At 39.5% G+C, this 12,573-nt stretch overlaps 1 protein-coding gene across 3 annotated transcripts in view; it reads left to right on the top strand.

Moving 5' to 3' along the window:
• Positions 1-87: 87 nt before the first annotated feature.
• The window catches only part of HOOK3 (hook microtubule tethering protein 3), an 84,465-nt gene continuing 71,979 nt past the window's right edge, over positions 88-12,573 (top strand). For all 3 annotated transcript variants that reach the window (XM_058824094.1, XM_058824097.1, XM_058824096.1), the window contains exon 1: positions 88-230. In XM_058824094.1, coding sequence (XP_058680077.1) covers positions 174-230 — 57 coding nt within the window. In that variant the 5' untranslated portion in view covers positions 88-173. The remainder of the gene's footprint in view (positions 231-12,573) is intronic.

Below are 12,573 nucleotides of genomic sequence, written 5' to 3' on the forward strand. Positions count from 1 at the left end.
CCCCGACGCCGCCGGGTCGCGCCGCGTCCCCCGCCCCGCCCCGCGGCTGTCGGGCGCAGGCGCGCGCGGCCGGTCCGTCAGGGCGCGGTGACGTGTCGGCGCCACCGCCCGGCCCGGGACGGGGCGGGGCGGGACCGGCGGTACCGACCCGGCCGCGGCCCCTCAGTCCCGCCATGTTCAACGTGGAGAGCCTGGAGCGCGCCGAGCTCGGCGAGAGCCTGCTCACCTGGGTGAGTGCGCGCTGCCCGCCCGCACCGAGTTGGGTTGCGGCTCAGGGCCGCGGCGCCGGGCGCCTCCCGCCGCGCCGCGGCTCCGTTCCGGTGATGGAGGCCCCGCGGCCCGCACCCCGGCCGGGCCGGGCCGGGCCGGGTCGGCGGAGCCGCGGCGGTCCGGCCTTGCTTTGTTTATGTCTTATCTTGGCGCATCGGGGGTGCCTGGGCAGGGCCGTGCTCCGCCTCAACGCTGCCCGTGCAGCGGGGGAACAAAGGCCCGGGGGGCCGGCGCGGGAGCGCCCCCAGGTGCGCCCGGGCTGGGCTGGCGAGCTGCAGGCCGGGGCTCGCGTCCCTCCTATGCCGTCGGTATGTCAGTACTCCGTTGTTCGTACCTGCCTGTCTCCCTCTGACCAGCAAGGCCGCCTTTCTGACCGGAAACTTGCATTTCCGCCTGTTTATTTTTCTCGGTTTTTTAAGCAGAGGTTAAGTCTCGAGAGACAGAATTCACCGATGAGGCCGAGGATTTTACAGTATCAGCCTAAGTGGTGATATATTTATTCCTGGAGGTGTTCAAGGCCAGGTTGGATGGGGCTCTGAGTAACCTGATCTAGCTGAAGGTGTCCCTGCTCGTGGCAGGGGCATTGGAACCAGATGATTTTCAAGGTTCTTTTCCAGGGCAAATCCTTTTATGGTTCTATGATCTTATGATAAAAATTACTTTATACTACTTTAATGTTTGTAGTTTTTCCCATAAATGTCTTTTGGTTATGCTGTCACTCAAAGAGCAGCCAAAGTATGGTGGACATTAAACCTGGCTTTGCAGCTACCTGTAGTCTGATCAGTGACCGCAACACAGACGTGGAACTTAACTTTCTGTAGTAGCTGAGTTATAATTGGTCAGTTGTTTGAAACCTCTGGATTTTTGTTTGAGGCTGGTTTGGATTTTTTCCCTTCTATACTCAGAATTGCCAAGTAAATACTTAGAATATGAAACTCTGCCATACAACTGATTGTTAACTAGAAACAGAAATTTTCAGATATTTTTTTCTATGAGAAGCCAGAGCCTACTGAAGCTCTGATGGTGATGAGTAAGTTCCTGGGGAATAACAGGTTAGATTTCTCAATGAAAGTCAGAAAGGATGAGCAAGGGAAATAATTTATTGTTAGAGGTGAGCACATGGCCTGAAAAGTATAGAGGATGACAATTTTGGGGAAGGGGTTTTCGGAGAAGTGCTTCACATAGGTCTGCAATAAGTCACTGAGTTTCACTTTCCTTCACATTCCCGCCAGCTTTTCCATATTTGTTATGAACAAGTGTTGGCCCCTTATTTTGCTTTGGGCTTTCCATGCTTTCTGTTTCAGGTGTGGGGAATAAAAAGTCCCAATATGAGTAAGTTGATACGTGTTAATATTGGCAAAGAAAAGTTGAGTGAGAGGCTCAGTCTTTATAATCTGCAGTCCTGAAGCTGTGCGTACCCCATGCAGCCTGGTCCTGTCTGTAGAAATGGTCCACACAGGTGCCTTTACACTTCTCAAATATTGAGCTAATGAGGAGACTAGCTGTATCTCTTTTGGTTAGCAGAAGTAAATAATCTTAAACAGCATTTGAATGGATCAGCTTTATTCTGAGATGAATGTATGAAGTTACAGGTTATTTTACAGTTTTGTCATTTATGTGGGAAAGTGGCTTTGAAACAGATTCAGTAATAAAAAAATGAAGAAAGGTGACTTTATTCCAGCATACATGAAACTTGCAGAAGAGGCGGTGAAGTGTTTGTTCCTCAGTGAAACTGACTGTGTATAAAGAAGATGCTTTTTTTGTTTGGCTTTCTCTCAAGTCCCCTGATGATTCTTGGGAAACGGTTCATTTAGATAGGAGGGTAGAGCTGTCTTAATAACAGTGTATGCACATCTGGGAAGGGCAGTCATTTCCCATTATGCCAGGGAAGCTGGCTGTTTAGAACTGGTTTTGCCTCCCAGGTTGCTTGCTTAACATTCATACAGAAGTACTTAAACTGGTTTGTCTGTGTTTTGAATAGATAAGGATTTCTCCAAGTCTGAGAACCTGTTTGGCCTAAAATGACTGTTTGCTCAGATGGATATAGGGTGAGAAGAAAGTGTTCCTCCCTCTGCCAACTAATGATTTTAATTAAGGAGAATATCACTTAGGCTTTTTATCCTACATACCTGTGATTTCTCTTCTGCTGTCTTTAAGCTGGAGCAAGCTGCCTACCTCTGAATATGTTTTGGTTTATTTTTTAATATTCTGCCAATACCCATTTTTGTTGTTAGGCTTTGGCTCTAGCTAACTTCTTGTTTATTTTTCACCTCTCTGACAATGCCATCAAATGGCTTCCTAAGTAATTTTTGTTCAGGATTTTAAACAGCTGGATGAGTTTTGACTTAATACCACTTTAGCAGGTGACCGTGATATTGTTTTGAGACAGCCACAGTAGTGGCAACTTGAGGAAAACTGAACGAGGGACTGGAGGCCACGTACTGACCTCTCAAAACTGATATTTGCACTTTGGCAGTGTTAGCAACTTATTATAATTGTAGAATTGTTGCTCTACCAAAAATCTCCCACAAAACTCCCTTTTGAGACTATCCTACGCACTATGGGATTATTCTCCAAGATGCAGTTCAGCCAAGATAGTTTATAAAAATGCAGCTGTGAGGTAAACTGCAATAATATTAAAGTTGTTTCAATGTATCTAACAGAGATTGACAACTTATTTTTCTGTTTTAAAGTTAAGACTGGTTTATATATGAACACATTGGGTTTTGGTGTTTGGTTTGGGTTGTTTTTGTGTGTGTGTAGTGTCAGGAGCACTCTCAACTTAGATACATAGCTGAGGCATTTCATAAAATGTGGAGAGCTGCCAAACATGGCTGTGCCAATTACACTTTAATGTGTATGAAATCATTGTGATAGCTACAGGCTTTTGCTGTGTAACCTGAGAAGTTTTCTTTTCTAGCGTAGAACTAAGATACGATACTGAAAAGATTGCTTAGCATTGGGATGTAAACAAAGAGGCTGCTGCTAAGTGGTTGTAAGTACTAAGTTGGTGGAGATGTCATAAACTTTCTTTCATTGTGATAAATATCACTTATTTTAGTATGTGCTGCCTCCACCAGACTGCATCTTGCCTGCTTTCTTTCTTTTCCAACCCTCAAGGCCAAATAGAATTTCTGTTAAAACTTAAGTGATAAGTGAGAACTTTCTGAACATTGCAAGTCTCCTGTTTCAGCATCCTCCACCTTTTAAGCACTTTGGTTATTTATATTGACCTTTCTCTCTTTTTGGCTGAAAAATTTCCTCAGTACAGTGTATCTCTGTCTTCTGTGTCATGGCCTATCCCCAACTGTAAGGATTTATCTGTAGTAGTATGAAGTGTAGAGACCAACTACGTGTGACCAACTACTGAAACAGATTCCTCAGGACAGCTGCTTGCAAATGCTTGATAGGCACTCTAGTCAAAGAGGAATTACTAGGGGAATCTACTGGGAAGGCTGTTTTTCCTCGCCATCCAGTTATATTCTTTTTAGATTACACTATTATGCTGTTCTTGATCCTTGTGCATTTGCACTTTTAAGTAATTTTCTGGTTTCTTGTAGATGCCAAGATTGTGGGCAATTTGCTGTCCCTGTTTAAATTGTTTCTTCTTCCACTCCTTGGCCACTGACCACAAAGTTGTAGAGTTTCATTTACTTCTGATAATATAATTGCATCAACATGTCTTACCTCTTGAAAAAAAAATATTTTAGGAGAGGTTGATTGTGCTGATGATGACAGGGAATCAAGAAAACTATTCTTTTGAATACAATGTGTTGTTGTTCAGAGGGCAAAACCACTTGAGCTTGTCTGCAATCGTGGAATATGGCTTGAGGAACCTTGCAGATCACAGCCCTTGCAACTAATATAAAGACCAGTAAGCTGAACAACCTTTTTTTATATTTTGTGACCTCTCACTAAGATAGTCAAGAATCTGTTGCTTCAGCTTTTAAAGTGATAGTTGTCTATGACTGTAATATTCTGCCTGTAACATTTCATCATGTTTGAAGAAGCTGGAATGTCTAGCACCATTATTAGATAAGAGTGATTTTTTTAACATATTGCTGAGAAGTCAGGCAGAAACAGGAATTTCTCTTCAAGATTATATTGAAGAGCAAGTGATAGAAGGCTGATGATATAGGAATATAATAATTAAAGGTGATAGGGTATGGTTTGTATATGTTCCCTGCCATCGTCCCCCCAATTTTTAAGTCAGTCTGACTGAACAAAGAATCTGGAGGTGCTGGCATCATTCATCATACATGCATTTTGACACTGTTAGATTTTCATTCTTTGGGGCCTTGTCCCACATTCTGCTTTTTTTCCTGTTTTCTCCTTCCTGAAGAGCTGTTCTGTACAGTATATATTTACAGTAAGTTCTCTGAAGAAAAAAGACATTTCCATGGGATTTAGTATGTGCTCAATTTCAGCTTCCAATTCTGCCCCCTCATCTTTTGGTGAGGGGTTGTGAGATTTGGTGGAAAAGAAACAGACTTTGCTGCTGGGAACTATGAACCTTAGAGAGTGTAAAGGAAACAAGTTTTCTGTTAGCTTGTTAATCTCAAAGTGGGAGGTGTGGAGAGAAATCTGTTTCTGTCTTCTCTGAAATACTTAAACAGACATGTTTTAAAGAGATTAAGTTAAACTGTGAATTTTGCACAACTCTCTGTCTTAATTGTGATATTCTGGGGCTTGTAAACATTGAGATTATCTTCTGTCCTTCTGCTCTTCACGGACGCTAGAAATCTTTGCTGCAGTGTGTAGACATTCAAGTTGAGCCTTGGGTGTCTCCTCTCTCCCCTGCTACACAATTGCGCTTTCTGCTCTCTGGTTTTGGCTGACTCTTTCGCGTGGTCGTTTAGAAAGGTGTTTGCCTAAATTCACCTTATTAAGTGCCCCAGCTTCAGAACCTAAGTCTGGGGTTTTAAAATCAATTTAATTTGCAAGTCCTAGCGATTAATTAGAAAAAAAACCCCAAACAACAGCGAGGTTATCTGTCACATGGCAACCAACAATAGCACAAGGCTACAGCAGGAATGCATGGTTGAAAGTGAGGGGAAGAGAGTAGTAGTGTCCTTGTGGCTTTTCTTGCCAACAGCCTGGCAGGTCCTGCCACGCAGGAAAGCGAGAAGGATTAACTCTTTCTTTAACCACTGGTAGTGGTTTCCTGCACTGCAGAGTATGCTTGTATTGTTTTTCTGTCTGCATTTGCCATGCCTAACTTAGACCATTCCCCCCTGTGAGTTCCTTAGTACTGCTCATTCAGAGCAGAGAACAAAGAGACAGCATGGAAAGGAGAAGGGTTTCAGTGAGGGGAAAAGCTCTCTAAGGTTAAGGGTGTGGGAGTCCAGCCAGTGCTCTGCTCCTGCCTGTGTCAGGCAGAAGCTTCTGAATGGATACAAAGCTGGAGTTGTGTTTCAGTGGACTAGCTGGGGCCACAAAGGGATGGGATCTTTTCAGAGGGAGCACACAGGAAGTGGTACAGGTAGTGGAGCAAGTATTGCACAAGAAGATGCATTGTAAATCTGATGATAATGTGCTTTAGCCCTGGGATTCCTAGGGCTCTTTCACGCCATTAAGCTGCAAGTTTCTTTGCAAAAGTGTGTCAAGCTGTAAGTGTAGTATTGCTTTGTATCCCTTGTGGACCTCCCATTTAAGCTTTCTCTCAAGGTAGCTAAGTTAAAATATTAAACAAGAAATGTGTATTTAACTGCATGATTTATGCTTTGGGGACAACAGGTCAGGGAAATGAGCATCTGTAATTTATTCAGTATAGTGTTGCTAAGTATTAAATGAATTATGACCTTTCTACATTTCAGGATTACATAAGATGAATTTTTGAGTGAATTTGTTTGCTATGGCAGCAATGTATCCATAGTTTCACTTCAGTGTAGGAATAAGTAGAAATAAGTGTGTGATTAACTGCAACAGAATTTATGTGTGGGTTTTTTGTTTCTTGATTTATTTTTGTTTGTTTTTCGTGTGCATGTTTGGTTTTGACTTTATAAATTCTACTGCCCCATTTGTGGTTAGAAAAAAAGTCCAGCATGGCTTGATCCCTCTGGCAGGGGTAATAATTAAATTTTATGGTCAATGTCAGAAGATGGCTGCCTGTTACATGGTAGCTACTGCCTTTTTTTATGGAATTTGGTCAGCCTCTGAAAAATCTTATTCTGTAGAAAATTCCATGAAGTTCAGGTAATTGTTTGTTGAAATATAAATAAAGAAAAGGAAAAGACTTAAACTAGGCAAGATATGCTAATTTTACAGATTACAGATACATCTGTTACCAGTCCTAGAATCTGTTGTCAGAAATTTTTTAACCTGCTGAAAATTTAGTGCCAGCTTTTTCTTAATCCTATCTTTTAGCTGCTAAATCTTTCTTACTCATGTGATCCTGTGAAAGCCTGTGTTTCCCCACCGGTCAGAAAGTTTATGCAGATGATATTTCAGTAGAACTTAGTGTTCTTGGATTCATGTTCTGTGCTTTTCAGGGAAGAGAGGTATTTCTCTCATCTGTCAATAGAGACTGTTCCTCATCTGTATTATAGGTGCAACGTATGGAACGATGGGCTTTAAATAGTTAAATAGTTGTTCTTCTGTATTTCGCAAGGGGAAGGCTGTAATCTGTTTTTTATTATTTGTTGGTTTGGCTTTGTTTTTTTTTTGTTTTTTTTTTTTGTTCTTTTTTGAGGGGGGTTGATTTGTTCTGGTGTTTTTTGGTTTGTTTTCTTGTTTTGTTGTGTTGTAGTTTTTGTGGGTTTTTGTTTGGTTTTGTTTGGTTTTTTGTTTGTTTAAGTAACGTGAGAAATATGTATAAATTTCTGCAGTTTTTCTAGCTAGCCACTAGCCAAGAAGTAAACTGACTTTTCTTGGCCGTGTACCCTTACAAAAATGCTGTATCTTGCTGCCTGGTACTTACTTTAGTCTGGATCTGTTTGGGCACATTTGCCTGAAGTTGTTCAGATTTTACTAGCTTAGCCATCTTAATTCAGAATAGAAAGATTTTCACTCTTTCGTTCATTGAGCGCTGTTCTGCTATTTTTATTGAACACATACTTTTACAGAAAAGTTTCATTATCCTTTGGTGAGACTTCAGGTGTCCCAGTTCTGTGGGCTGGATTACTATCTGGGCTTCTGTGAGTCAGAGTGCTGAAGGTAGAAGATATTCTACTTCTGTGTTTAATATCACATCATTATAAGTGTATTATTTTGTCTCTTCTGGGCAGTAGAGATGGAAAATTTTGTACATTGGTTAGCAAAGGAAGCTACTGGTTCCTGGAAAGCCTACCATTTGTGTTTTGGATTGTTTTTTGGGGTTTTTATTCCCAAAAAAGAAAAGAAGATACTTCTAGTCCTAAAGGCACTTTTGAAGCTTTCTAAAATTCATTGGTGCTTGGTGCAGTGTGAATGTATGTATCCCATAAATGTGGGTCTATTGATTTAATGTTTGGCAATTTTGCACTTTATTAGTGGCTTTTATTTTGAAAATTGACTGATACATATTACTTTTAAATAAAATGGGATTAAATAGATGAAGGCTTGAAAAGAACTGTTGGTTTATGTTGCTGTTTTAGGCCTTTTTTATGTATTATATATCTTCATTTTATCTTCATTACAAATGCTGTTTAGAATTCTTTTTCATTAGTTGGCTCATCTGGCTTTCAACTGAAATATGTATTCCTGAAAATAGGAATACATTAATTTTTACCACAGGAGTGGGTAGGTTAGATTGTGTTTTCATTAATGTTTCTGAAATGGTTAAACCAAAAACCATTCAGACTTGAGACTCTGTTCAGTGTATCTTAATAATATCTTAATAATTTGTCATACTTGAAGATGTCAGTTAGCAGCAATTTAGTGGCAATGCCAGGACAGTGCGGTAGTAGCTGGTTTTTGCTGTCATGGCTCTCTGGCTCTCTTATCTCTTAAATCCTTTAGTAAGTAAGCTTTAGTCAAGCTGTGTCTTCTGCTTTCTGCACTACGTTTCTGCAAATGAAATATTTAATAACTGAAAAAGCATCATTTTGAATAAATACTTTGGTTGAGATGTTTCATGGCTTTGGCCTATTCAGATATTTGGGTATTAACACAATATACATAAAATGAGAGGCAAATTAATAAAAAAATAATATTCAAATTCTTCCCTAGAAGAATCCCCACCCTGAACAGTAATGTTAAAACCTTGTCATTTCATTGTTGGGCTAATTGAGTAGCTAACATTACAGCTGGATCACAAGTAACTTTTGAGATTGTAGTAATGAAAGTCTGACAACCTGAAAATCAGTGGAAACATTGACAAATTCATATCTTGGAATAAAGCTGCTGCTTGTTAGAGAATCTGTTTCCCCATTGTTTGTTTCACACAGTCTGCTGTTACCTTGGAAAGCATGAAAAAACAGCTTATGCCATGACCATGCAGGCAGAAGATTGCAGTGCTACGAACTGTGAGGAGAAAAATGGGCAAAGAAATCCTCAAGTTATCCTAAAGGACAAGATATGCTTTTAGGATGAGAATCTGCTTCTAATTTGAAAAGACTGTCTTAATACAAGAATTTTACATCTGAGGAAAAACAACTGTGTCTATCACTTAATTATCTCGCTGTTGTGCGGAGAATTATTCTGGTTTCCTGCAGGCAATGAAGCTGAGTAAATGTTTTAGTGAGATTCTTGCAGATCTTGTGAGTGATACAGGAATAATGACAGAATTGTCCAGCTCACCTTATTCGTCTCTGCCAATGTGCTCATTGCATCCAACTAGTGAAGCTGGTTCCTTTCATGTCTCCTTTCACAGCCACTTCTCCCTGTCTTGTCTCTGTGATTTGTTTCTTCTGTACTAGTGTGGCATTGTTCATGGCTCTGCATAGCAACCAGCTGTAAGCTTGCATGGTCAGTTCCACAGATATAGGGAAATAGTGGATGAATAATTCTAAATTGGTGGTGCCATGGCTAAATCCTTGTTGGGAATTAAGGATCATACAATTTACTCATTCTGCCTGCGGATTCCCCTGTGGAAGTGGAAGAAGAGGAATGGAAAAGAAAAGGTAAACCTTGCAGGTTGACATAAGAAAAATTTAGTCATTGAAATAAAATAACACAACAACAACAATAATAATAGGCTAGACATAACATAAATACAGAATAGTTCCAATAATTAATATAACATAGTACTAAATATGCTAATAACAACAACAATAATAATAATTGTTAATAATAGTTATAATGGTAAGGAGAGGGAAAGAGAGTGGCAAAATCTGACAGAAACAAGCAGGTTGGTCAGAATATGTGGACTTATGCTCAGTTTGTCCTCCACCCGTGACTGGGGAGTGCTTTGCGTGGATAAATTGGAAACTGGGTGTTGCTGTTTGTTGTGTTTGGGCTCAAGGTAACCAGTCAGAGTTTTATCTGCTAAGAACCACTAATAAGAATTTCAGGTATTATTCCAAAAGAATATTTAAGAGGTTTGTTATGTAACTCCATCATTAATAGAAACCAAGCCGTGTATATAATCACTGTGCAAAGAGCAAGTCTTTCATTATCCCTTAATGTTGAGAAGGAAAAGGTCATTGAGAATGTTTTTTGTCTTTGAGGTAGAATTAGTTTGCTTTGTTTGGTTTTTTACTTTTTTTCTTTTTCTCATTAAGTTTCATGGGATGCTGGATTCTCCATTACATTTTTATCCTGGTTTTCACCTAATGTCTTTGACAACTGAGTGTTTGTCCAGTTCACTGACCTTCATATCAAAAGTATTTTTCATAAAATACATTTTTGCATCCTATCCCTAGTAGCTAACAAATCCTAACTAGTCATATATGTAACCAGGAATTCTTAACTCAAATTTTCTAAGATATTTTCTTCCTGAAGCAATTATTTAGTCCCCAGTGATAATCTCCTTTGCATTGTAACAGTAACCTGTTAATTCTTGTTGTAAGGTTTTTATAAAATTTGACTCTCTGTGTCCATGTGGATCAGAGATCTGGATTAATATTCAGTAAAATTAATACCTTTTCTCTCATTGCAGGATAGTTGATGGAAAGTATGAAGGCCTATTAGACCTAGTGATTAAGTCAAGTGGCTGAGGTTTTTCCCTTTACCCCTTTCTTTTCCTCAGAGTCTTATGTGATAGGATCATAGTATAGTTTGTGTTGTAAGGGACCTTTAAATGTCATGTAGTCCAACCTTACCCTGCCCCTTCCCCCGGCTTTGAGCAGGAATGTCTTCAACTAGATCAGGTTGTACAGAGCCTAGCCCAGCCTTACTGGGGATAGGGCATCTACCACTTGTCTGATCCAGTGTTTCACCACCCTCGTCATAGAATAATTCTTCCTTATCTACTCTGAATCTATGATTTTTCAATTTAAAACAATTACTGCTTTTCTGTTTGCTGCAGGGCCAATTTATAAGTGTGCCCTCATCTTCCCTTAGAGTACTGAAAGGCCACAGTGAGGTTTCACTGAAGCCTTCTCTTCTTGAGGCTGAACAACCCCAACTCTCCCAGCCTTTCATCATAGGAAGAAAGTCCTGCTCAGGGCCTGCTCAAACTTGTCTGTGACTTCCTTGTACGAAGGACCCTAGAGCTTGCTGTAGTACTGAGAGTCATGGGGTCTCATGAGAGAGTAGTAGAGGGTAAAAATCACCTTTAACCTGCTGACTATGCATATTTCTGACTAATGTTCAGCCTCACCCACCAACACCCCCAACTCCTTCTTGGCAGGGCTGCTCTCAATCTGTTCTTCCCCCAGCCTGTGTTGGTAGGGGAGGTTGCCCCAGCTCAGATGCAGTACTTGGCCTTGATCTTCATGAGATTCATGTGTGCCCACAGACATGACATACGGGCTCTGTACAGCAGTTCAGGAAATGGGGAAAAAGCCCCAATAATCATAACAGCAAACAGAAATTATTTTTCAGTGTTGTGGAGCTGATGATGAGAACTGCATTGCGAGCACTGAAGAAGTAGGAGCAGAGGAGCAGCTGGTGCAGGAAGGGAGAGTAGTCTTCCAGGAGGAGACACATCACAATGCACAGGAAGAGCACTGTTTTAACAGCTGTTACTGAATAGCTGTTTAGAGGCACACACACACAATTTGCTTGTCTCAATAGCTGGAACTCTGTGTCTTGCCACATTCCTATCATTTGCCACATTCTTATAATTTTCTCCCTTCTGGAAAGTGAATTCTTACTTTCCCTAGAGGGAAAGTGAACATATTGCCTTACTGAAGTTTAGCATATTGTAGAACTGGCAATGGTATAGGAGTTTAACTTTGATGTAAATTTGAAAAGCTATTTTGTGTAAAGTTTTTTGAAGGAAATTTGTAATTTTCATATCTCTGAAGGATATGAAAAGCATATAGTTCTTTATTTTTTAAGATTTGTGTAAATGTTTTGCAGCATAAATTTGGCACAATTGAAATCTGAAAACTAAATTTATAGTTTTTTTAACTAAAACTAAATATAAAAAATAAGTAAACTAAATGTAAAGTTAAATTTCATTTATTATGAAATGTAAATGTTTATACAGATAAAAGACACATTAGTTTCTTTCTTTTCTTTGATGCCTAACTATGAGAAACATTATTTTCTTCCATGGAAATTTTACATGTATGTCTATGGGAGGAAGAAAGAGTTCAGATAGGTTAACTGAATCTTAACGGTAGTTTAGACCTTTTTTCTATGTAAAGTGTTAGGGAAGTATGATGATAAAATTATACACAAAATAACAGAAAATGTGCATCATTTTCCTCTGTGTTTTGGAAATAGACTTGCTTATTTTTCTTTGACTTGCTCGTCTTTCAGTGTAGTGGTATCATCTACATACCCTTTTATTTAGTCAAGGAAGTGTTGTGTATATCAAGTTACAAAATAAATCTAAAACACCCTGGTTAGTTTGCACTCTGTAAATCTTAATTATGTTGCTGTTGCTTGTTTGAAAAGAATATTTAACTTTGTCTACTTCTGGAAAACTGTATCAGTAGTAGTTCTTAAGGGATTTTTTGATTTGAGTCTTGTGCAGCAAAATTATTTCAGTTTTCATCATTTAAATGTATAATACACAAAATTAGAAAAAAAGTTTTCATTGTCTGTGCTTGATAATTTTATCTTTTTAGCATCTTAAATTTCTTCAAGCATAAGTATCCACAATGTTTTTGCAGATCTTATTGTTGTAGCTCTAAACTATTATATATTGTTTAATATTTTGCTGAATTGGGGACTCAGAGTTGTCTCTGTATTCCTTCAACATTGTTGCCACAAATCAGAAACTACTGGTAAATTCCGTTTTCTGGCAAAATAGTAATTCAGTGTTGTATC

Source organism: Ammospiza caudacuta, chromosome Z (genome assembly GCF_027887145.1).
Source record: "Ammospiza caudacuta isolate bAmmCau1 chromosome Z, bAmmCau1.pri, whole genome shotgun sequence".
Lineage (NCBI taxonomy): Eukaryota > Metazoa > Chordata > Aves > Passeriformes > Passerellidae > Ammospiza > Ammospiza caudacuta.